This window comes from Pestalotiopsis fici, assembly GCF_000516985.1.
Source record: "Pestalotiopsis fici W106-1 unplaced genomic scaffold PFICI_Scf_7, whole genome shotgun sequence".
NCBI classification, from domain to species: domain Eukaryota; kingdom Fungi; phylum Ascomycota; class Sordariomycetes; order Amphisphaeriales; family Sporocadaceae; genus Pestalotiopsis; species Pestalotiopsis fici.
Window position 1 is genome coordinate 454,935 of NW_006917097.1, and position 21,624 is coordinate 476,558.

A 21,624-nucleotide genomic window follows, 5' to 3' on the forward strand; every position below is an offset into this window, starting at 1 on the left:
TTGATTTTCTGATGGGTCGACGACTCGAAAGAGTTTTTGGATCCTTTCGCCTCGTGGTGCGCCCGTCATCCGATGCCAAGCAAACAAGTTGAGCACTGCAGCATAACTTGATCACCCTGGGATATTACAGGTAGAAGGGGGCAAAAAGGTAAAAAGATGACATGCGGATCTGGTTCCGTAGTTGGGATGAAGACTGCCCCCCTCCCTTGCATGCTTTCTTGTGTCGTCGAGGAGATGAACACGACGGACGAGAGTGGACAAGCATAACGGAGACATCATTCATCATCATCGTTTGGGGATGGGGGCCTCTCTGCCTGCTTACTCCAGTTGCGAGAAATAAAACGACAGATGGAAGAAAGGAGCAGAGCAGGCGAAACAAGGCTACCCGGCCGGCTCTTGCTCCTTTTGGATACTATTCCAGTTTGAAAGTATTCACAAGCTTATTAATTGATTCCAAGCATCTATTCGTGGACGTGGGTCTCCCACTTTGTACATAGATTTTACCCTACATACATGAAATGATACATACATGCCTGTCTGCCTACCGAGCCTACATTCATACTTTGTACCTGCGCAATACACCACTACTGTATGCATGCAGCTCCGGAGGAAGCGAAAGGAAAATAACATTACTTTTTAGCACTCCCGCATCCACCCATCCATCCATCACATCCCGGAGGGGGGGCCACCATTTCCATCCATCTTACGTATCGGCCGACGTGCAGCAAAAAAGGATGCCACATCATGTCATCGATGGGAATGTCCATGTTGCGTCGATATTAAGGCCATGGCAGAATTGGGAAGTCCCTATATTGCACGGCCAAGGTGCAAAGACCCAGGGGCCCCCCGAAGCCTGGACGGATTAGGAAGGATTGACAGGGGCGACGGCTCTTTACTGGGGCACGGGTGCGGGCGCGGCGTTGTTTTGCAGTGGCTCTTACATCTACTCAATCTGAAGAAAAGCGCGCCGGTGCCTTAGCTAAGTGCTGAAGCGTGGTGCTGGATCTCGCACTTGGGCAGTCCAAGTGCTGCTGGCCGCTGCTCTTCCGCCCTGGTCCGATGTCCCGTTCAGCAGCCAGTAGGTCTCTTTTCGCGATTTGGTTTTTGACATCGGGTACCTTGCAGGCCAGATGATACTGAACCACAGCACCACTGGAGGAGACGTTGAAGTTCCCTGGAAGTTAGCAATAACACTAAGCTAATTTCAGCTAAGCAAGAAACTATTTGACCTTGGGTACCCCGGGCCCGTGGGATGAGTGCCAGTGGCTTTCCAGCTTAATTGCTGGCTGGCCATGTGCTGCTGTAAATGCAGCGCAGGTACCTGCCTACATGCCCTGTAGTAGGCAATCTAATGGGGAAATATGATCTATTTCTCAATTGGAGTAGGGCCCTGAAGCTTGTCAATTTGACGCCAAATCGATGACGAACGAAGGGGTTTAATCCGTTTCTCAAGAACCCTAACACGGTTAAGAAGCCAGGCCAGGGGTTTAGAGGGGGGAAAAGACAGAGACAGAAGGAAAAAAAAAGTTACAGTTGACCAAGCTGCCGATCAGTGGAAACCCACACAAACCAGAGAAAGAAAGAAGGGCGAAAAAGAAAAATGCAAGCCCATGTCATCATCTTTTTTCCCCGGAAAGAGCTGCCATCCAAACGGTCGTTCGTTTCTTTCCAGGGTTCGCAAGGTCGGATCTCCTGGCCCCCCAGTGTCAATCAGCGAGCAGAAGGGCTTATCATTGGCCTTTTCGACGCATTCATCGGCGCGATCCTCGTGTTTCGAAACGCACTTCGATGTGTGTACATACTCGACAAGACCCTGTCCTGTTTCAGGTGGGCCGGCCAATTCAGCCCACCTCCACATCCTTGCATGAAAAGAGATGAGCTCGAGATGGCTCAAGGCCTCTTGCAGCACTTGCGAGGCACTTGAGGCCAGCGGCGTCCGAGCTGTTGTGCACACATTTTCGTGGTCCAAATTGGGTCCATTTACCTCTTGTTCAATGGACCGACTACGCTGCTGCCGCTTGATACTGCTCCTACTACAGAGGAGTTTTGCTGCTGCTTGTCACTCACTCACTGTTTTGCTTTGCTACCCGGTGCCTCTCAGCGCCAGTCTGTCTGTCTGTCTGTCTGATTCAGCGGTCCGCCAAGACGACCAGCAGAACAAGGCCACCACCAAGGGCAGGGTCAGCACAGTAGCACAACCACTACTACTCTAGGATCAAGGGTCAACGCTGCCGGAACAGGATCCATTCACTTCAAGTTGGCATCACTCACTCGTTCACTCATTGCATCCTCCAATTCCTGCTGGCGTGCTTCTTGTTGCTTGTGTCTGCTGCTTGCTTACTGCTTGCAGGTGTTGTTGTTGCTGCTGCTGCTGCTGCTGGAGCCCTGTCCAATCTGCAGACAGTGCTGCTGGGGTGGGCTTCGCTTTTGATGCCAGACCTTTTTCTTCTTAGCGGCCCCCTCATCGTGTGTTTCCACACCCACCCACCCTGGTTCCCACCCCGGAAAAGAAGAGAAGAAGAACAGAGGAGGAAGGGGAAAGGTGAAGAGAAGAGCGACTGTAATGCGCGTCTGTGTGTGAGGGCGTGAGCTACCGGTACTTAGTGGACGAACGCCGAGAGCAGCAAAAAGGCTGGCTGCCAGCAGTAACACACATACACACACACACACACCAAAGAAACCGCGCCAGTTGATCGCACGATTTGCGCCAGGGTCCTTTTCGCTCAACTCGTCCGAAGCTGGGCAGGGCTAGGACAGGGGAGCCGGCCTGTCTGTTCCTGGACACACGCTTTTCTCTTTTCTGCTCTCCTCTCTATCTGCAGCTTGGTGTGGCCCAGTTCGGTTGACGGCCTCTGCGTTGCCTAGCAAAAAAACGAGACTACCTACGCGCGATACTATATCTCCTGGTCGGGCACCCGGCCATCCATCTGCGCGCGCGGAATCTCTGTGGAAATGATTTGCTTCCCCCGACTATCACTGTTGCTACTTACTATCTTAACCCTCGACCATCCCGTCTGTCACGAAACTCGATTCGGTTGATTCACCGTTCTCACCGTCTGACTTTCATTCTCACCTGATCGTATCGATATATCCTTACCACCAAACAAAGAAGCGATATTGATTGTCGCCGCCAGCTCAGCGCTCTGCTTGCCCTAGCCACCGCCCCCCTCCATTGAGGGCGATCTTCGTGCCCAAGATGGACGCCTCAACTGACCCCTCACGGATCCTGGAACAGGCGAGACAACATCTCGAAGCCCTCAAGCAAGCTGGCTTGTCGAGGGAGGCGTTGCTCGAATTGCTAGGCGAGGACGATCACTCGAAACAACAACAGCAACTACAGATCCATCTTCAGCAGCCACCACCACCACAGTATCAACCGCCACCGCCGCCGCCACCTCAGACGACACAAGGAGGCATTGAATGTAAGGCTACTCAACGCGACGAGTACATTGGGGAATTACTTCCTCATGTCTGTCTGTTATCTCTCTGGAGCAGCATTGACTAAATATTTGTGCAGCTCAGTTATCGCCCAGCTATGGCGTCCCAAGTCACCCTTTCATCCCGTCACATCAGGTCCGATCATCAATATCATCCGTAGCATCTAACAGCTCAGGGCGGGAGAGCATATTATCAACCGCAACTGCCGCAACGGCGCACAGCTCCGTGTCGTCCGTTGGAGGAGGTTTTGCAAAACCGACTACACCAGCATCCGCCTCATCCGAGGCCAAGTATTGGTGCACATCATGTGACAAGACGTTCAAGCGCAAGTTCGACTGGAAAAGGCATGAGGAGGAGTTTCACGAGCGATGGAGAAAGTACCCTTGCCCCAACTGTAACCAGAGCTTTTGGGGCCCGAATACTTTCAACCAGCACCACAAGTCTGCCCACGGCTGCCGGACGTGCCCGCATTCCGACGGCGTGGTCAAGTACATGAGGAAGAGAAGGGCTTGGGGATGTGGCTTCTGCGCCGCCATGCACACCAAGCTCGAGAAACACTACGAACACGTCGCCGCACATTTCGAATCCGGCGCTCAGAAACAGGATTGGATGCACTCCAATGTCATATATGGCCTGCTGCATCAGCCAGCTGTGCTTGAGGCTTGGAGAGAGCTCGTCAGCAGGAAGCAGGACAAATTCAATGGACACCAGCCCATGTTCAGCTGGAGCATAGACAACACCGGCAGACAGCAAGGATACGTCGAAGGCGAGAACCAAGGCCAACTACAGGATTTCCTCGAATTTTTTGACGGGTCTAGCGAGCAGGCGGCACGCATCACGCAGTGTGCATGGGGCTACTGCCATGTTGTCTTGAAGCCAAAGTCTAGCGGGGAGCTCACGCCGCCTCAAGAATCGCAAAATGCGCCGCAACAAGCAGACCCGTGCTCACTCAGTCGACAAGTCACTATTACATCTCAGCGGGGTGGACTGAGGAGAGTGGCATCAACATCACTGATGCCCGTCAGCAGACAGCCGACAAGACGTGTCTCTTCGGCTGATTTCCGTGAGCACGTACAACCAAACATGCAATTCACAAGTCCTATGGACCAAAACATTCCTTACCAACAACAACAATTCATGGTACCGCCTCAACCGATCCCATCGCAACAGATTTCGCCGCAGCCAATGCAGGTTGAACCGATGCAGATGAGCCAGTCCATGAACTCACGACCCTTGTCACTCGACAAGGAACTACCACCAGCTCCTTTGTTACCCTCACCCTTGGATACGTCACCCATGGACGTTGATTTCAATATGTATAGTGACAACCAAGAGCAGCTCTTGAAGCCACCTTCTTTGCAGGATTGGCAGAGCTTCTCAAGTGCACACAGTTTTTCCGATACCCAAAGTCTGTCTAGTACGCTTTTTGAAGAACAAGCCGCGATTGCGGTACAGCAGCACCAACAGCACCCATATGGTGCACATCCACAACATAATATGTCCCTGAGCTGGGGAGAGCTCAGTCACTTTTCAGGACAGCACCCACAGGGTTGAGCGCAACATTTGTACAATACGCATTATAAAATAAATATGAAAACAGAAGAGGCACATTGCTCTTGGAATGCACAAGGACCTGAAAGGCTTGGCTAAGCTTTGGCTCGGGCTAGATCACATCACAGCCGGATTCGCTGGGAAATAATGTAATGATACCGATACTAGATATCTAGTGCTTGGATGGGAGCGATTTAAAATTCACAAGCGTTATATCCCATATTCACCACAACTAGCCATTGTGATGTATCGTGCGGCAAGTTGATCCATGTTCTGATCAGCAGCGCATTTTGATTTCGTTGTTTCCAAGAATGATATCACCGAGGACAGACGTGGACGGACCGATTACATGTCATCTGCATCTATAGCACAGTCACTTGAAGTTACCAACGGGACTACCCTTATATCCTAATCTAGGTAGATGGTTACCTGTTTGCGCCCACGACATCACGCGACCTGTAAGATTGCAATGCCGTCTACATTGTCTAACTAATGATGAAGATGGGAAGGGCTTGCAAATCTTGTCATGGTCGTAGACCTACATAATGAGACTTTCAGAAGCGAAACATGAGGTGAGAGATTGACGACATGATCATGAGCAACGAAAGCCTGCCGGTTATGCAGGTAGGCCATGTGTATCGCATGTACAGCTGACTAGTATATCGTAGATGGCCTCGCCATTCCATCAATCGTACCCAGGTGATCCAGCTTGCCCTAAAATTCCCTGCTGCAATGCAGGAATGTCCCCCAAGTAAGTCTCTTCCGATCTATAAACATATTACGCTGGCCCTGTCGATCCGCACTTCCCATTTCGGAACATAGAGAAACCCCAGCAGGAGTCCTAATTGGGGGAGCATTTTAGCCGGTAATATCACCAACAACAATAACCTGGGAACACATCTGCCGCCAAGATGGAGCCAAGCAATGCGTTGCAACTACCGACAGCGGTCGGTGGTGTCATTCGAATACCTTTTCCGGGCTTGGGTATAAGATAAAAGAGATGTCCTTATTCATGGACCACGAATTGCGAATTACCCTGGGCCGACTAGAAGAACTTGGGGAGTAGCCAGTAAATCAAATCGATACGACTCAAGGCAAAATGAAGCACAGTGTTATATTTTCCGCGTTCATCACAGCGGCCACAGCAGCTCCTCACTGTAAGACAATGCGCCAACCCGAGTGACTGTCTCTGAGCGTTTACATGGCAGAGTTGCTAACATGAATGATTTGCCACACAGATACGTTCCCAAAACTGTCTGGAACAGAGGACTGGACCTCGGCGCGCAAGACGGCCAACTGGCAAAATAATGGGCCCGTTACCGACGTGACATCCGAGGCCATACGCTGCTACCAGCTCGCCGCGGGCAACGAGGGCGCCGTGACGCAAAACTTCAAGGCCGGAGGCACCATTACCTGGGTCGTGGCCCCGAGCATCTATCATCAAGGCTCTCTGTCGGCCTACATGGCCAAGGCGCCCTCGGGCACTGATGTTGCCAACTGGGACGGCTCGGGCGCTGTGTGGTTCAAGGTCTACCAAGACGCGGTGGCTGTCTCGGGCAGCCAGTACACTTGGCCCTCTGAAGGTAAAACCTGACCCCTACTACAAGATGTATCCCAGACGACAAGTTGAAAGCAGGCTCTTCACACATGACCCAAAAGGAGACCTATTAACCAAGAAGAATTACAGGCAAAACCCAAGTCAGCTTCACGATCCCGTCGTGTCTCGCCGACGGCCAGTACCTGTTCCGCGTCGAGCACGTGGCGCTGCACTCGGCATCCACAAAGGGCGGCGCGCAATTCTATCTGTCGTGTGCGCAGCTGAGCATCACGGGCGGCTCTGGCAGCAAGACGCCGTCGGACCTCGTGTCGTTCCCCGGCGCCTACAGTGCCGATGACCCCGGCCTGCTCATCAACATTTATAGCAACGGTGGCAAAGCTTATCAGCCGGCCGGGCCTAGCGTTTTTACTTGTTAAATACGGCCGTGAGGCACGAGATGGTGTTGGATGTGTGTCGACCTTGTGTCAGCAATGAGCGTGTTGTTCGACACGGCACGAGATTAGAGAGCTTGAGATGGCATGCATTCACCGAGTGTCATGTTTGAATAAATTTATGGATGAAACCTTTGAAAGTAATGTTAAAGTGCAGGTATGCAGGAACGGTAATCCAATGAGTTTGATTCTCTATTCTAACTGGACAATTCTTCCAGTCCAATCGTAGATATGGGAATACCTGTCTCCAAAGTATTGGGCTTTTCTATGTACAATCCAGGCTCTATCACCAAGCGGGCTTGTACTGAAGCCATTCGTAATTTTTACATTAGTGGCAATCACTCGACCAAAGCAGCATAACGACGTGGAGCTCTATCTCCGGCCCTTTCCAGCGCCACGCCCATTCTGTCTCTGTCTCGAGGGAAAGAAGTTGTGTCCCTTGGCTTTGACCCTCGGGAGGTGCAAGGTACCATCCTCTCGGACCCATTTCATAAAGTTGGCACGGAGCTCCGGTCGGATGCCGACATTGGGCTCCCACCAGCCGAGCCGTAGGACTAGGGCCTGGCTCTGCGAGAGAGGTTCGCTGGAATAGCCGGCCGCGACGCTGTCGTCGAGCGTGCGGCGCAGGAACCGGGTGAAATTGGCCGCCGTCGGGATACTCTCGAATCCCATCTCGCGCATGAACTGGGCGAAATCGCTCACGCCGTGCAGCCGTCGCACCTCGGCCGCGACATGGCTCACGGCACCCGGAGGCGGGCCGCCGTGGCGGTCAAACAGCTCCTCGCGAATCTCGGCCAGCGGACGGCCGTGGTCCGGGCGCGCGGTGCGCCGAAAGAGCTCCGAGAACATGAGGAGCCGGTACGATGTGCGCGACGCCGCAAAGGTCTGGTCCAGACGGTAGGCCGAGACGGCGTCGGGCTCGCGGTAGGCCAGCTCGGGGTGTTGTTGCAGCGTCCACACGACGTTGCGAACAATGGCCTCGGTGACTATGGCCTTGCGCAGCTCCGGGGTGACTTCCACGTCGCTGATGAGCAGGGCCACGATCAGATGGCCGAGGTTCGGAGCGGCCGTCTTGGAGCGGTTGCCGTCCCGGAAAGACGCGAGGAGACGGTTGGCGGACCGGACGATGGAGGGGTCCTCAGTGGCGAGGCAAACCAGGAGGTGGAAGAGGTGAAAGTATGACTCAATGGCCTTGTCCGAGGCGTGGGTCAATGTCGACTTGGGATCATCGTAGATGGCGCGGACATTATTTAGTTTGACGACAATGTCAGTCATGAACTGGTAGATGACGTCGGCGTCTGTAGGCCTCTCGTACTTGACACAGCCTCCAGTCTTCAGATACTGCAGTGTCTCGCGGGCATGGCCGCGGACCCGTGCCCAGTGAGGCCTCGAGATGGGCAAGGGCAGCCACCAGTCAAATTGAACGTGGTGGATTGATTCCCGTACTTTGAGGTCGTTGTAGGCTTCGTAAGATATCAGGTCGAACTCGGACCGGATACTCTTGGTGTTTGCCGCGATACCCACGCCTAGATTGGCATCGTGGTAGGTCTTCTTCTGAACGAAGCACTGCAATTCGCGCTGGCGCATGACGTCGAATTCCGTAATGACCTGGCTTACTCGAGGCCAAGCATACGCTAGATTGACTAAATCCTCAAACTCCTCGACCTGGTAGAGGATATTGAGGAGAATCTCGTTTGGAATGGTGTCGACAGGTAAGACCACAGCACCAGTGTATTTGGCGAGTATGTTCTGTGCTGACGACTGAGGCGGTCGAGGTGTGCTCGATCCACTCTCCGTAGAGGCACTATCGTTCAACACCTTTGACCTTCGACTCCTTCGTCCCTGCTTTGAAGGAGTAGGCTCTTGAACATAGACGGCTCCAGGAACGTATCTTTTCCCAAGTTCCTTGGGGCTGTCTGGGCCGAACTTGCATGCACTGCAACAAAAGTTGTCATCTCCAGCGCCTCGAATCGCCATATTCTTTGGGGTCCGCTGTGTGCGGTAGTGGTTGAGATCGACTTCTTCTCCAGTTCCAACCTGCTCGATTGTCTCACTACCAAAGAAGCTGAGAAGTTGAATGGCGATGCTCTTCAAGGTATACGCCGGCGTGTAGCCCTCGCTTGTGTTGAGGATGGACGCGCAGATGTAATTGCCGAACACGTTGGGATGGATAACCCTCGAATCCATCTTGATTCTCGGAGGACTCAGAGGGAAGTTTTGCAAGCGATCCACAGTCAGATGCATTTTATCCCATCGCGGAGGTGAAAGGATGAGGCAAAATTTCGTCAAGTCCTCATCGTTGATGTGAACGTCGATGTTGGGATACGGCTTGCGGCGGAGCTCGCTAATGTCTTGCAACAGCCTCTGAGAGCGAAGCAGGGTTTGGACATCATGAACCATCTTTGCGGTCGTGTAGAAAGGACACCCAGGGAATCTATTTTCAAGTGATCAGAGGACCAACACTGCTGTTTGTACAAAGTGGTTCGTCTTGGTCGCCCTGAAGGATGATGGGTATTAGTGGAGGATGGGGGCCAGATCCATGCCAAAGAGCAGCCGCAAGCGATGACGACCTTGCACGACCTGCTGATGTGAAGATTGAAGTGTGTAGAGATGGACGGAGAATGAATTGCTTGAAGGATATGAATTGTTTGAAGGAGATTGGAAAATGAAGAAGATTATATATTGGCACTCAACATCACCATTTTCGCTTGCCTAAGGGTATAATGAAGCAGCGCTAGCAGAGGCCTATAATGCACTGACCACAGTTGAAGTGCCGCTTGACTCATTCCCGCCAGGCGCAGCAACCGGCGAACCCTTTTTGGTGCCGGTGAAGGGCCCAGCTTCTAGTTTGTCTTGAGGCCTTTTTCTCATATTTCTTTTTTGTTCTCAACAAGAAAAAGAAGGCATCAGTGTCTAACAATCGTTATCCCCCGAGACCAGTGTGCTTGGTTTATTGTTTGTCGCATGAAAAGGGCAACAAGTTCTAGGCATTCAATACATTGGCAGTCTTCATGTTAGCTAACCTAGCGCCTTATGGTTTTCCCTTGTCTCTGCCTAGTAGATTCCTGCCCTTGTTTCTCTGATTAGCTGTTGACTAGAGGCCAGCCTTTGCAACTGCCTAGGTTACATTATTAGACATGCAGCTTCAAGCTATCAAAAACCGTTTGGCTGATGTAACACAGATGGAAGATTGCGGATTGATTGAAAGAATCTTTGTTAGCTCTACAGAAGTCTGTGTCTCTCGAAGTTTCTACGGCTTCCTCAGTCTCTCTCAGTTCTAGTCATACGCAAACAAGTAATGCGGAAAAGTCTTTTTTAGATGTACATAAGTTCGTTCAGGTGAAAATGCTCAACATCAGCGTCGCGCACTAGCTTTTGCCCGGCACCAAACTCCATTCCAGCCTATAAATAATAAGAACATGAGAAAAGAGAGTGAATGAAATAGAATCCACTCAAATAAGTCCCCAAAAAAGAAGGCTCTAGATGACCCATAGCATCAACATTGATAAATCATCAATGAAACTTCGCATGCGACAAACGATCCATAATCTCAATCGCCATGATGCAGTAAGCCTTGATATCCAGGCCCTCAATCATGCCAAAGGCCTGCTCCAACGCCTCGGCCAGCCGACCGGGGTCGAGTCCGACGCCAGGGCCGCAACCGCTCAGCAACATGCCAATATCGGCCGAGGTGCGCATCACCAGCTCGGCCCGCGGCCGGCAGACCTCGTCGTACGCGCGCAGGGCCGCGGCCACATGTGCGCGCGACGTTGTCCGGCCCAGCAGCGTCGACAGGATCAGCGCCTCCTCCAGGGCGGTGTTCGAGGGGCAGTAGAGAGAGGCGGACGAGGAGCTGCCGTGGGCGGCGCCGTCAATGAGGCAGGCGTTGCGGGAAGCATAGGTTCGAGTCGGTAGGTACTGCATGTGACAAAAGGCTGCAATGGAAATTGTGTATATACTTTGGACCAGCTATAGAATTCTGGTCAGTTCTTCATATTACTCCCGCGACTTGGGGCCTCGGGGCTTTTGCCCACCAACGTACCTTGACTATCCCTTGGCAGGGCAAACTTTGACTGCTCGAGAAGATCTGCTGGTACTCGCTTGGTGTGAATAGCTTGACCCACGACGAAGACTCTTCTGTGGAACCTTGGTGGATTGCAGCCGTGGTAACTTGCACCTCTCTTCCGTTGCTCATGAGACCGTGCTGCATCATTGTGCCGTCTCCGACCCATGTGATCTGTCGTGGATTTCTCGGATCCAGCACCTCGGACTCAATCATTTGTCTAGCTTTGTCTGTGGGCACCTTGATAGGAAGAGTCCAAAGACCTGACGGCTTTGGAGTTTGCGTTGGGTCGTCGGGACCGACGATGTAGTTTCGTGTCAGGCCGCGGACCCCGTCGGCACCAATGACTACATCATACTTCTTCTGGGATCCGTCCGAGAACGCGAGAGTAAGGCCGGGACCCGGCGATGACTGGGAGATGGAAGTGACTTTGGCGTTGAGGTGAACCATGCGCGGGGGAATGCCAGACAAGATTTCGGAAAGGAGGGCCTGGCGCCCTACAGTTCTGTTGCCATTGGTGAATTGGTCGTTGACGTGTAGTCGTTGCCCGGCGAGGGACCCCGTAGCTATGCGTACTTCCGAGGTCGTGTATACAGCACCAGCACGACCGAGACAATCGTCCATGGATGGGTCAATGGCATGGAGAATGACCTGCGAGAGCGGACTCAGATCCATGCTTGGCCGCTCTTCTCTGCATGACGGACGAGCCTCGTACAAGTCCACTGCTATATGGGAGTAGCGTAGGAGCCCACGGGCAAGGACCGCTCCAGCCAGGCCACCGCCGATAATGGCTACGCGTATGGTCGAGATTCGTTCGTCCATGTTCTTTTCGAGGCTGGGTCGCGATTGACGGCGATTAGGGGTTTTCGTGGAGCCTTGACTATATTCATCATTATCCGGCTCCGTCTTTAAAGACGGCGATGATTTGAAGGCCTCCATGGTAACTTAAGTAATACCATGACCAGTATGTCTTGGCCGATCTTTCTCCTTGGTGAATACAGTATGAGGTACTGTTCGGTGGACAAGTATACTAATCTTCCTGCCGCAGACAAAAAGGATTCAGATCGGATGACTCTTGATGCGATGTCAAGTTGACTTGAAAGGTAAAATAATGTTTCTATAACCGTCTGGGATTGGCCCCATCAAACAGCCTCTTGTGACATAGACATGAGAGATTCATACTCGCAAGGACGACATGTTGCATTGACAGCGCCGAGGTATATGAGCAAGCAGCTCTTGCAAGCTACAGGGATGAACTCCAAGGCGCACTGCCATACCTAAAGAAACAAAAGAAAGAAATAACCTGGTAGTATGACCTGTTCTTTCGGCTGTCCCATGGCTGTGGTGTTCCTGCGCTGTTAGCTAATCAGCCCTATACATTCCCCACTGGTCAGTAACCGAGTGCCATGTACCAAGATCTTCCCTTATACGCAAATGGCGAATGGTACCACAAGCCTGCATGTGCAAGGGTGCAAGGGCATTATGGACCGTTGTGCTGCAAGAGACAATTACCTAGATAGCATAGGATTCCTTGCCGGGTTCTTTAGTGCTCCGGTATACCATTATCGGAGTCCGTCTTCGAGGACCCTTGAGCGTTTCAAATGCTTGCGCCAAAGACCACCTGGGGGTCCTTTCAAAAAAAAAAAAAAAAAAAAAGAATTTGCCATATCCTCTCGACATCGCGTACCGTCAGATGCAAAGAATATTACACAAATAGCGTGAGCCGTGTTGAAAACTCTGACAACGGGATGTCAGGTATGCACACAGGGTCCCACACTCTCTCTGCGAGGATGGATGAGAACTGTGAGATCGATATGCGGTGTCCCTTACGATTGGGGGCCGTTGGATCTTGTTCCGTTTTTGGGACCAAGATTTAGGACCCGTAAGCGAGCGCCGCCAAGCTGGGAGATGGCTGATGCCTTGCTCCTGATGGCACGACCTGGCCAGAAGCTTGACATCGGATTATAACGCTTATTCCATACGCTCTGCGCATGGATAGTATACACAGCCTCACACTCGGTAGACAGGCAGCAGAATAATAAAGCCATGGCCGGATTGAATAAATCAGACGAGGCAGAATGGGTCAGTATAGTATAGTCTTTTTTTCAACAAACAGACTGGATCGACGTTGGAACAAGTGATGCACGCCCCAAGCCCAAGAAGCCCACAGGCCCACAGGGAGGAGTGCCGATCCGCCTGGTCGGGAATTCTGGCTTGCTGTAATTTGCATTTTGGGGGCCGCCAATGTGAAATTTCAATTAGCTCGAGATGCAATGCTACGTAAGCATTATAATGACAATCCCAATGTGGTAACCGGCGTAGCCATAACAGGAACGCAGCGCGTCGTTGCTAATGTCCCGTCCATGTTCTTTCTGTGTTACTAAGGTTTGTCATTCCAGCGCCTCCAAAAGGCAGTCCAGCATTAGCAGGCCGCGCGCATCCAATATGCGACGCCCATAGTAAGTCGTACAACACTGCTTGGTGGACGGTGGGAGACACGGGACTTGACAGGGGGCTGTGGATCTGCCGTTGCTCCCAGGCTCATCCGCTGTAGAAATCTTTGACAAGCATCAATTCAATCCTTGCCATGTTCAAAGAGGTGCGAGTGCATACGAGAGCAACTGGCTGAACCATCGTGGGGCGAGTCCGAGGATCTGGTACACATCTTGGCATTAAGAAAAGAAGCAAACAGTTATAGAAAGATGCGCGACCCAGCTGCTTGGGCCGTGACAACATGATCATGAGCTCATGATTATCCAATGCCCCCGCTGAACAAATAGTGCCAGGATCGCAGTCGATTAGCGGCCGCGGCATGAACTGAGAGGTCAAGGTACAGACGGGTAGATCCATCCAACCCAGGTAGGCAACAGAATTACCGTATAATAATTCGGCAGTGTGATTTTACTAGCATTGCATTCAAAATGTCCAATAGTACCTAGAAGGGCACATTAGGCAACTTGCATTACCTAATTGCCAGTGGGTTTCTTTCTTTTGGCCGATAATCTCGTCTATTTTTGATCTTTCAAGCTTGGCAACTTGTCGGTCCCGACAGTAATGTCGTACCTGCAGCAGGAAATGAAAAACAAAATCTCTGCCACCCAGATGGAGGAATGCAGTGTGGGAATCTCGGTCTGCCGGCGTTCCAAAACATAAATTGGCCCCTTTCGCTGACATGCTGGGCCGGGCTCCGACGCACCAAGTGAATGCCGTTCCTGAAAATGTCACGAGACATTGCATTTCTTGCCCAATCCCACCGGCATGCCACGCGATGTATAATGTAAGTGCATACCTCATGGCTGCAACGCGACGGCAAAGGACCAGTGGGCAAAGGGCGGAATTTGTGCCGCTATATGTCGTGATGTACATCGCCACTATTTACACCAATGGTTGATGGTGCACATACACCTCCGCCAGCAACTTTTTGTTTGGCATACAGGATGCGGCTGAAGCCATTCGGGGCACCACCACCCGTGATTTGTCATTTGTCATCACACGTCAGAAAACACAGACGATACCCCCCGATTCCCTTTTCCCCCTTTTTGGGAGATGACGACCTTCATCGTCTTAGCCACAAGTGGCATATCCGGATCTGTACTCGAGAGGCGGGACGACAACGGGCAATGCGAGAGAGGCGACAATGACCGGCGACGGCCACACGTCTTTGTCAGACTGAAGGCGCCGTCAGAGAACCCAAGCTTACAGCGTGGCAACGCCTCGCTGGTGCATTGCGGGATCTTTCGTTGTCTGGGACGCTGTTCCTAGTACAATGGGCCAAAGTTGTATCGGCACATCCCTCATGTCAGCAGAGAATTTTGCCCAATGATCTTTGCATGTCAATATTTTTGGGGGAAGAGAGAGGAAGAAACGCATCATCAAGGCCGGGTTCTGGCGCTTCTACTCTCGCGCTGCTATCAAAGTGTTGAGGCGAGTGAGAAAAAGGCATTCCAGGATTCCTCATTGAAAGCATTGGCAAATTTCAACTATTGAAAAAAGCCAGTCGTGTTGTCTGAGCAACATGAAGCTGTCGAGCGGCATGCTGGACATGGTGCTGGCGCTGCTCGAGAATTGCACATAATGACGAGCGGACTTGACAGGCAGTGCAGAGAAAAGTTTGCGGAGCGAAGAATTCCTCGGCGCGGATGGCTGCACAAGATGATGCTGGTCATCCAACAGATAGAGGAATAGGCGAGGAAATGAAATTGTCTACTGCACATTTACGCAGGAAAGCAAAATAGCCAACCTGAGAAAGGAGAGGAAGCCCGCGGTTACCGTAACCCGCAATAATTCATCATGTTTCATTTCGTCTTGCTGGCCTAACACTTTGGGTCCGAGACCCCTGTCTACGTCGCATTGATGCTAAATCGAGTTTGCGATTGCAAAAAGAAAAGTCAATAATGTGGAACGGCGAAACCTCGCGTATTTTGCTGGGGATGTCAAAAGGAAGACCCGCTACTGTATAGCAAATAGAATCGCAGTTTCAAGAAGTTGAGATGATCAAATTTTTGGATTGGGAGGATTCCAAGGCACGTATCACACTGTGCAGAGCTCAGAGCATCTTCTCTGCAGGGTCACGTTTCTGCCTTGCCAGTGATCAATGTTCATCTCAAGTCTTGACAAGCACAAGGACTTCAGCCCCAGTCCAAGTTGCGATTCCGCACGACAAGAATAGCAACATTGGAGGTTTGGGACGAATAACGAGATGTTGCGAAATGCGCAGAAGAGGCGCTCGCAGTTCATGTCAATCAGGCAGGTGAGGGGATCGTTGCACAAGTCTGGAGCCGCATAGCCATGCATCGAAACGCATAGGACTTGATTAGACCTACTTTGGAGTTTTCAAGGTGATTGAGACTCTTGACGTCTTGCAGGTATTCCTTTCGGGCTTTGATTCAAAAGAAGCCGACCTGTAGTCTCCGACTGCGAAGCGACAATATTCCCCACAAAACAAGGGAACGAAAATAATGGCTTGCTTGATTGGCTTGACGGTATGTCACCATGTTGCCTATCAAACACGGCGATATTCCCATTGCATATATACTGTGTATTTCAGAGTGGCTTAGCGCACCAAGGAAGATCACAGTCTTGACTGCAGCGGGTATCGATCTGATTGATGGCTCTGATCTTATGTTCATGAAGGCATATAGTACATGGACATTATCTCGTTGACAAGACTACCCGGGAAGGCATCTAGACAAGCAATACATGTTCATGATCGCCAAAGGACAAGACTCTGGGCACAGGATTTTGTGCAAATGTCTATGTGTTCACCTACTTGCCTGACATGCATGTGATCTAGATCATAGTTTGAGTTCCCGCCGACAGTACATATCGCCTTGACTACAGACCCACCCAACTATAATCCCTAAAGACCCTGTTCTCCGGAGGGATATAGCTTATTCTAATTCTTAAGTTTAGCAGAGCGAATAAAGAGTCGTTGTTGCTGCGGCATTTGGGCGCCTCGACTCCGCTCCATGACACTGGATGAGACACGACCATGGTCCCACCTTTTCGGCGCTGGGGGACTATCAACGGTTGGGCTTTTCATGGCTGCAATGCTTGTCAAGGTGACGGACACATGCGGCTCGCCAAACAAGAAAAGGTGTAGTTTTGAGTATCCGGGGTAAAGTTTCAAAAAGGACAGGCGAAGGGAAAAAGACAGGAAGCCAATCACGAGGAAAAGCATTACGGAATACTTTGCGGGGAAAGAAAAAGAAAAAGAATAACGGGCGACTAGAGGTGCAGATAAATCCGGGTTAGAAGCTAAGAGGACCTGCGTCAGAAAGCTTGGCGCTGAACCAAGCTTCGCTGTACCCGGACTGCCAGCGCCGACAAGGCCAATCAGCATTCGTATATCCACTGAAGAGTAGGCCCAAGTCCCCGGCCGCTGCACCCCAAAAAGACACCCCCGGAACAGACCCCCCCCAGAAGACACCCAGGCTTGAAACCTCAAAGCCCGCATATCGACATGGGATGATCTGCCTCAGATCCAAGAGTGAGACGTCGCCAAAACCTTCCACGGGCATCGCGCACTGGAAATAGATGTTTGGTCGTGGTCTTGGCACATGGGTTTGTAAGAGTATGGGATGAAAAGATGTTCTCTGGTCTGTGCCATTGTGGTTGGGTCTATAGCCTCGCTTCAGATGATGGCTGTCGTCTATACTCACTCTCTGTGCCTGCCTAAGCGGGTTTGCGGCTCCAACACCTTGAACTGCCTCCTCCCTTCAAAGACTCGACAAATTGTGTATATAAGAGTCTAATCTTCTCCTGCATCAGCTTCTTTTCCTTCCTCTCTCTATCCATCAGATCATTCTCATCTCTTCCATCATCTCTTTGCAACTTCAATTCTTTGGCTGGTCCATCTGTCTGTTTGTCTTTGTACATTCATTACTATCAACTTTTTCAACACAACAAAGTAATATTTTATTACATTTTCAAAACACCACAAAAACCGCCAAAATGAAGTTCTTCTCCATCCTTCTTCTCGTCGCCTCGGTCAGCGCTGTCGCTATTGAGCCCCGTCACCACAAGGGTAACACCGGTGGCAAGGGAGGTGAGTTTAGAAAATCCACCCGAGCTATTTTTGCTGGCTTTTGAGTCAAAGGGGACAAGAAAACTAACATTATATACTCAGCCGCTGCTGCTGCCAACACCAATGCCAACGCCAATGCCGCCAACGCCAACGCCAATGCCAACGCTGCCAACAACGCCGCGGCTGCTGCTGCCACTGACGCTGCTTGCATCACTGCTCGGTAAGTTTCAGAGAAAAACGAAAGAAGATAGTTTCCGCATCTTCTTTCCCCCTAAATCTACTTGCATCGTTGCAATCGAAAGTAAACTGACGCTTTGGGAAATCATATAGTCACCACAAGGGTAACACTGGTGGTGCCGCCAACGCCGCCAACGCCAACGCCAACGCGGCTGCTGCCAACTGCGCCAACTAGACGGGCTGACCATAACAAATCATGATAGCATGAGGGAATCATGACATTGGGGGGAACCGACAATTTTTGCGTCCATCTGTGCTTGGAAGTCGGGTCCGGATCATGGTGCTGGGGTGCTGCGATATACCTTTCTCAGCCTCAACCCCCCAGGAGTCATTTCCCTCATGAGTGTGTGGCTATTCGGCTTGATTTTGGTGACAAGAGAAAACAAAAAACTATGGATTGGGAACTTGCAGAATCTTTAAGCAAACCTCGGCCGTGCCTCCTGGTCGTATAGGGGGTACAGATACCACGGGCTTCGCAAAATGAGTTCTTCAAAAAGGCTTAATTTACTCCCTGGCCTCAACTCTTATGCGCCTGCTGCCATCCATATAAAACTTCAGACAATTCTTTGGATAATTAATACGAAATATTGGTGTTTTGAAAATGATTTGTTTCCTATTTTTGTTGCTCTTTTTCTGCCTGTAAATCGATGTATCGAGTCCATGCTAAAACCTACAATGGTGTCATATGCTCAATTTTATTTCCGCGTTTCATAAGTTTTTACTATCCAAAGAGATGAGCCCTGAAAGATAATGCAATTACATTCGTCTTCCAAAGCTCTGCATCATCTTTTGGTGCTCACGCCAGTCCACAACAGGGTCCCATGGCTCTTCAGTTTCCGAGCCCGTGACCAACGATCCTGCCTCGGCTGATTTGACGCCATATAGATAGGGTTTTTCATTGGCATAACATTGCGTCTCGGAGTCTTCAGGGACCGTGCCATTGAGGATGAAAGATTTGGCGATGGAATTGGTGCAGTTAGAGGTGTCGCGAGACGAGTGGCCATAACCGTGATGCGTAATCAGTCTAGCATTCTTGCCCATCTCGTGAAGAAGGCGTCGACCGTTTCTCAATGGGGTTGCGGGATCATACGTCTCGGCAATGAGAAGCACTGGATTCTTGAGGGTGTGGTTGAGATCACCGCGATACGCCTCGGCGGGCTTGGGCCAGTAGTCCGAAAAGTGGCGGCACGGGAAAACGTCGTAGAAGCGAGAATTGCCGGCAATCCAGGATCTGTTCGTCATATCTTCCCAAAGATCCAACCACCAGTCCAAGCCATCCGGCATGGGCGCATCGTAAGAATCGGCGCAGATGACGATCATTCCGAGCTCGTCTGATTGTGGTATGGCAGGGGCCAAAGGGCACGGTTTTGTTGGATCATACTCCCAATTCTGTAAGAATTGTGCCGCCAGCGTAGAATTGCCTGCCTCAAGTTCAAAGAGCATTTTGGCAAGTGCTGGCCAAGAAAAGGCGTTGTACATGGCACTGTACAAAGCCTCTACCAGTCTGGAATATGTGACGAGCATAGGCCCGCTCGATTTTGTGTATCCTGGAATCGGGCGCTCAATGATCTTGTCGAGCAGTGTCTGCATTCTGTCTTGGAGGCTGTTCAACGTTACAGGTTTGTTATCCTTGGGCTTGGCGAGGGCACAATATTCCGGCCCAGCATTGACACACTCGCCCAGAAAACCGTCGTTCCACGCATCGGTTCCATTATCGAGCGCCGTCCAACCAAATCCACCGACCAATCGGTGGTCACGAACGTATTCGGTACCGTCCAGGATGATGCGGCCGACACTATCGGGAAACATGTTGGCATATGTCTGTCCAATGCCCGTGCCATAGCTCACAAGATAGCCGGTTAGCTCGTCCTCGTCCAATACCTTGCGGATCTCTTCGAGATCACGGGCGACGAATGAGGTGCCCATGAAGCGCCCCAGATCACCGAGGCGCTCCCAGCAGCCGTGGAATATGGAATCCCAGAGTGCATCAGCAAACTCTAGCTGTGCGCGCGGCGATGGCGAGGTCTCGCGGTACTGATTCTGTCGCAGCGACCAGCGATCACGATCAGCGTCGTAGGGCCAACATGAAAAGGACGGGAGGGAGATGTTGACACCGCGCGGATCCCATCCCAAGACATCCAACTTGCCATCCGTGAAGCGCCTTCCGTAATCCTCAGCGGCTCGCCACACCAGTCCGGTACCAGGGCCACCAGGGCCACCCGGCTCTACAACGAGCGTCCGCGCGCTCTTCTTGCCAGCGTTCGGGTTCTTGGAGACCACGCCCGAACGCGCCAGGCCCGAGACCTGATATTTGGTGACAGCGAGGCGATTGATGCGGTGATCCGACGCGTTGGTATAGTCCATCGGCACATCGAGCCAGCCGCAGAGGTAGATACCCCGCCCCGCATAGGGATCCTCGGGATGGCCGGTCTCGCTCGTCTCTGCTGCTGCTGCTGCTCCCCAACTCCAATGTTCGGGGTTGGGATCGAACAACAATGACCAAGTCTCGAGCGGGTTCTCATCTTCCAGCGGCGGCGGGACACTGGCACTTGTGCACGGGATGAAGTGGAATGGTTCACCGGCCACTGGGAACGATCCATATGGCGATTTCTCAGCGGCGGGCAGCTCATCAGAGGGAACGCCAAAGGGCCAGGGTACATGGCGCAACGTTACGAGAGCGCCGTAGAAGAGAATGATGGCTCCTAAGGCCTTGGAGGTTCTGGTGGCGGACCGCGGCTCAATAGACCGCGGAGCCATGATTTGCGCCGCGGGTCTCCCCATGGCGACAGCTCCTACAATGGTGAGTTGCCCAGAGGGGAATTGGGAAAACAATGAAATGTGTGATTGTGACAATAAAGGGAAGGAATTCTTCGGGTGCTTTGCAATTATGACGCCCTTTAGGCAGCAGCAGCTCGGAGCTTCTGTAGTGGCAAATCAATTGCATCAACACAAATATTCGTGCCACTGAGATACATCTGTTCGCTTCGTTGCCGTAAGGCACCTTGGCACTATGAACCCTGACAATGCTCGCTGGAGTTGATCTAGCTGTCCGAATCAGGCAGGTGCTGATCGGCTCCCTTCCGAGCTTGACCTCGAGCTCAGAGAGTCTCCATCCGATCGAAGTCGATTATACCCTGACATGAGAAAAGCATCTACGTATTCCATGCACGACGACAATTCATTCTTTCAACTCCATGGTAACGGCGCGTGCTGTTTCCGACTAAATCCAGGTGACAAACCTGCGGAGCATATCCAGTGGCTGTACGTAGGAAATAGAGACCCCGGGAGGCCTTGGATCTCCACCAGTCAACATACTATACTTTACAATGAGACGTGTGCATGTTGCTTTCTTGGAATGAGAAGGCCATGAGTCCATCTGCAGTCAATACTCGCAAGCAACCCTCCTTTGGCTCCACGGTCAGCACAACATACTGCCAGGTTCTTGTCCGACTCGCGCACGCAAATGTCAATTGAGGATGTGAATTTAAGTCGCCGTTGTTGAGATTTGTCGCTAGCTTGGGTGTAACCGAGGTCTCTCTCACTTGACAGCCGCGTGCACACCATGTTTTGGTCGTTGCTTAGGAGAGAGTCAGCTTGGTGTTCCTTCTCCGAAACCCATTATTAGTTGCAATACCATAGTTGCAGTGGCACTTACGTTGCTGCTATGGAGTAGAAGTTTTTGGAACAAGATGAATCAGATCAAAGCTGGCGCTTCTCCCGTGACGCAATGCCGGCCCCATCAACTAGAAAATAGCGTTCCCCCCTTGGAAGTTGGGGGCCCCCCGGACCAATGCTGTCCGGGGAGTCTAGAGCGGGCAAA

The 21,624-nt window shown here is 51.6% G+C and overlaps 6 protein-coding genes across 6 annotated transcripts; 3 read left to right on the forward strand and 3 right to left on the reverse strand.

The window, feature by feature from the left end:
- Nucleotides 1-3,196: 3,196 nt before the first annotated feature.
- Nucleotides 3,197-4,992, forward strand: PFICI_09777 (uncharacterized protein; the record flags this gene model as incomplete). The annotated part of the gene is made up of 2 exons (XM_007838358.1): nucleotides 3,197-3,422; nucleotides 3,518-4,992. The coding sequence occupies 2 exons, from the start codon at nucleotides 3,197-3,199 to the stop codon at nucleotides 4,990-4,992; spliced, it is 1,701 nt and encodes a 566-aa protein (XP_007836549.1).
- Nucleotides 4,993-6,088: 1,096 nt separating this feature from the next.
- PFICI_09778 (uncharacterized protein) lies at nucleotides 6,089-6,963 on the forward strand (the record flags this gene model as incomplete). The annotated part of the gene is made up of 3 exons (XM_007838359.1): nucleotides 6,089-6,146; nucleotides 6,228-6,572; nucleotides 6,677-6,963. 3 exons carry the CDS (start codon nucleotides 6,089-6,091, stop codon nucleotides 6,961-6,963), a joined length of 690 nt encoding a protein of 229 aa, XP_007836550.1.
- Nucleotides 6,964-7,350: 387 nt separating this feature from the next.
- PFICI_09779 (uncharacterized protein) lies at nucleotides 7,351-9,378 on the reverse strand (the record flags this gene model as incomplete). Its single annotated transcript, XM_007838360.1, has 1 exon — nucleotides 7,351-9,378. The coding sequence occupies one exon, from the start codon at nucleotides 9,376-9,378 to the stop codon at nucleotides 7,351-7,353; it is 2,028 nt and encodes a 675-aa protein (XP_007836551.1).
- Nucleotides 9,379-10,491: 1,113 nt separating this feature from the next.
- Nucleotides 10,492-11,980, reverse strand: PFICI_09780 (uncharacterized protein; the record flags this gene model as incomplete). The annotated part of the gene is made up of 2 exons (XM_007838361.1): nucleotides 10,492-10,947; nucleotides 11,021-11,980. 2 exons carry the CDS (start codon nucleotides 11,978-11,980, stop codon nucleotides 10,492-10,494), a joined length of 1,416 nt encoding a protein of 471 aa, XP_007836552.1.
- Nucleotides 11,981-17,494: 5,514 nt separating this feature from the next.
- PFICI_09781 (uncharacterized protein) lies at nucleotides 17,495-17,979 on the forward strand (the record flags this gene model as incomplete). The annotated part of the gene is made up of 3 exons (XM_007838362.1): nucleotides 17,495-17,588; nucleotides 17,670-17,787; nucleotides 17,898-17,979. The coding sequence occupies 3 exons, from the start codon at nucleotides 17,495-17,497 to the stop codon at nucleotides 17,977-17,979; spliced, it is 294 nt and encodes a 97-aa protein (XP_007836553.1).
- Nucleotides 17,980-18,560: 581 nt separating this feature from the next.
- PFICI_09782 (uncharacterized protein) lies at nucleotides 18,561-20,585 on the reverse strand (the record flags this gene model as incomplete). The annotated part of the gene is made up of 1 exon (XM_007838363.1): nucleotides 18,561-20,585. One exon carries the CDS (start codon nucleotides 20,583-20,585, stop codon nucleotides 18,561-18,563), a length of 2,025 nt encoding a protein of 674 aa, XP_007836554.1.
- Between the last annotated feature and the right edge of the window lie 1,039 nt (nucleotides 20,586-21,624).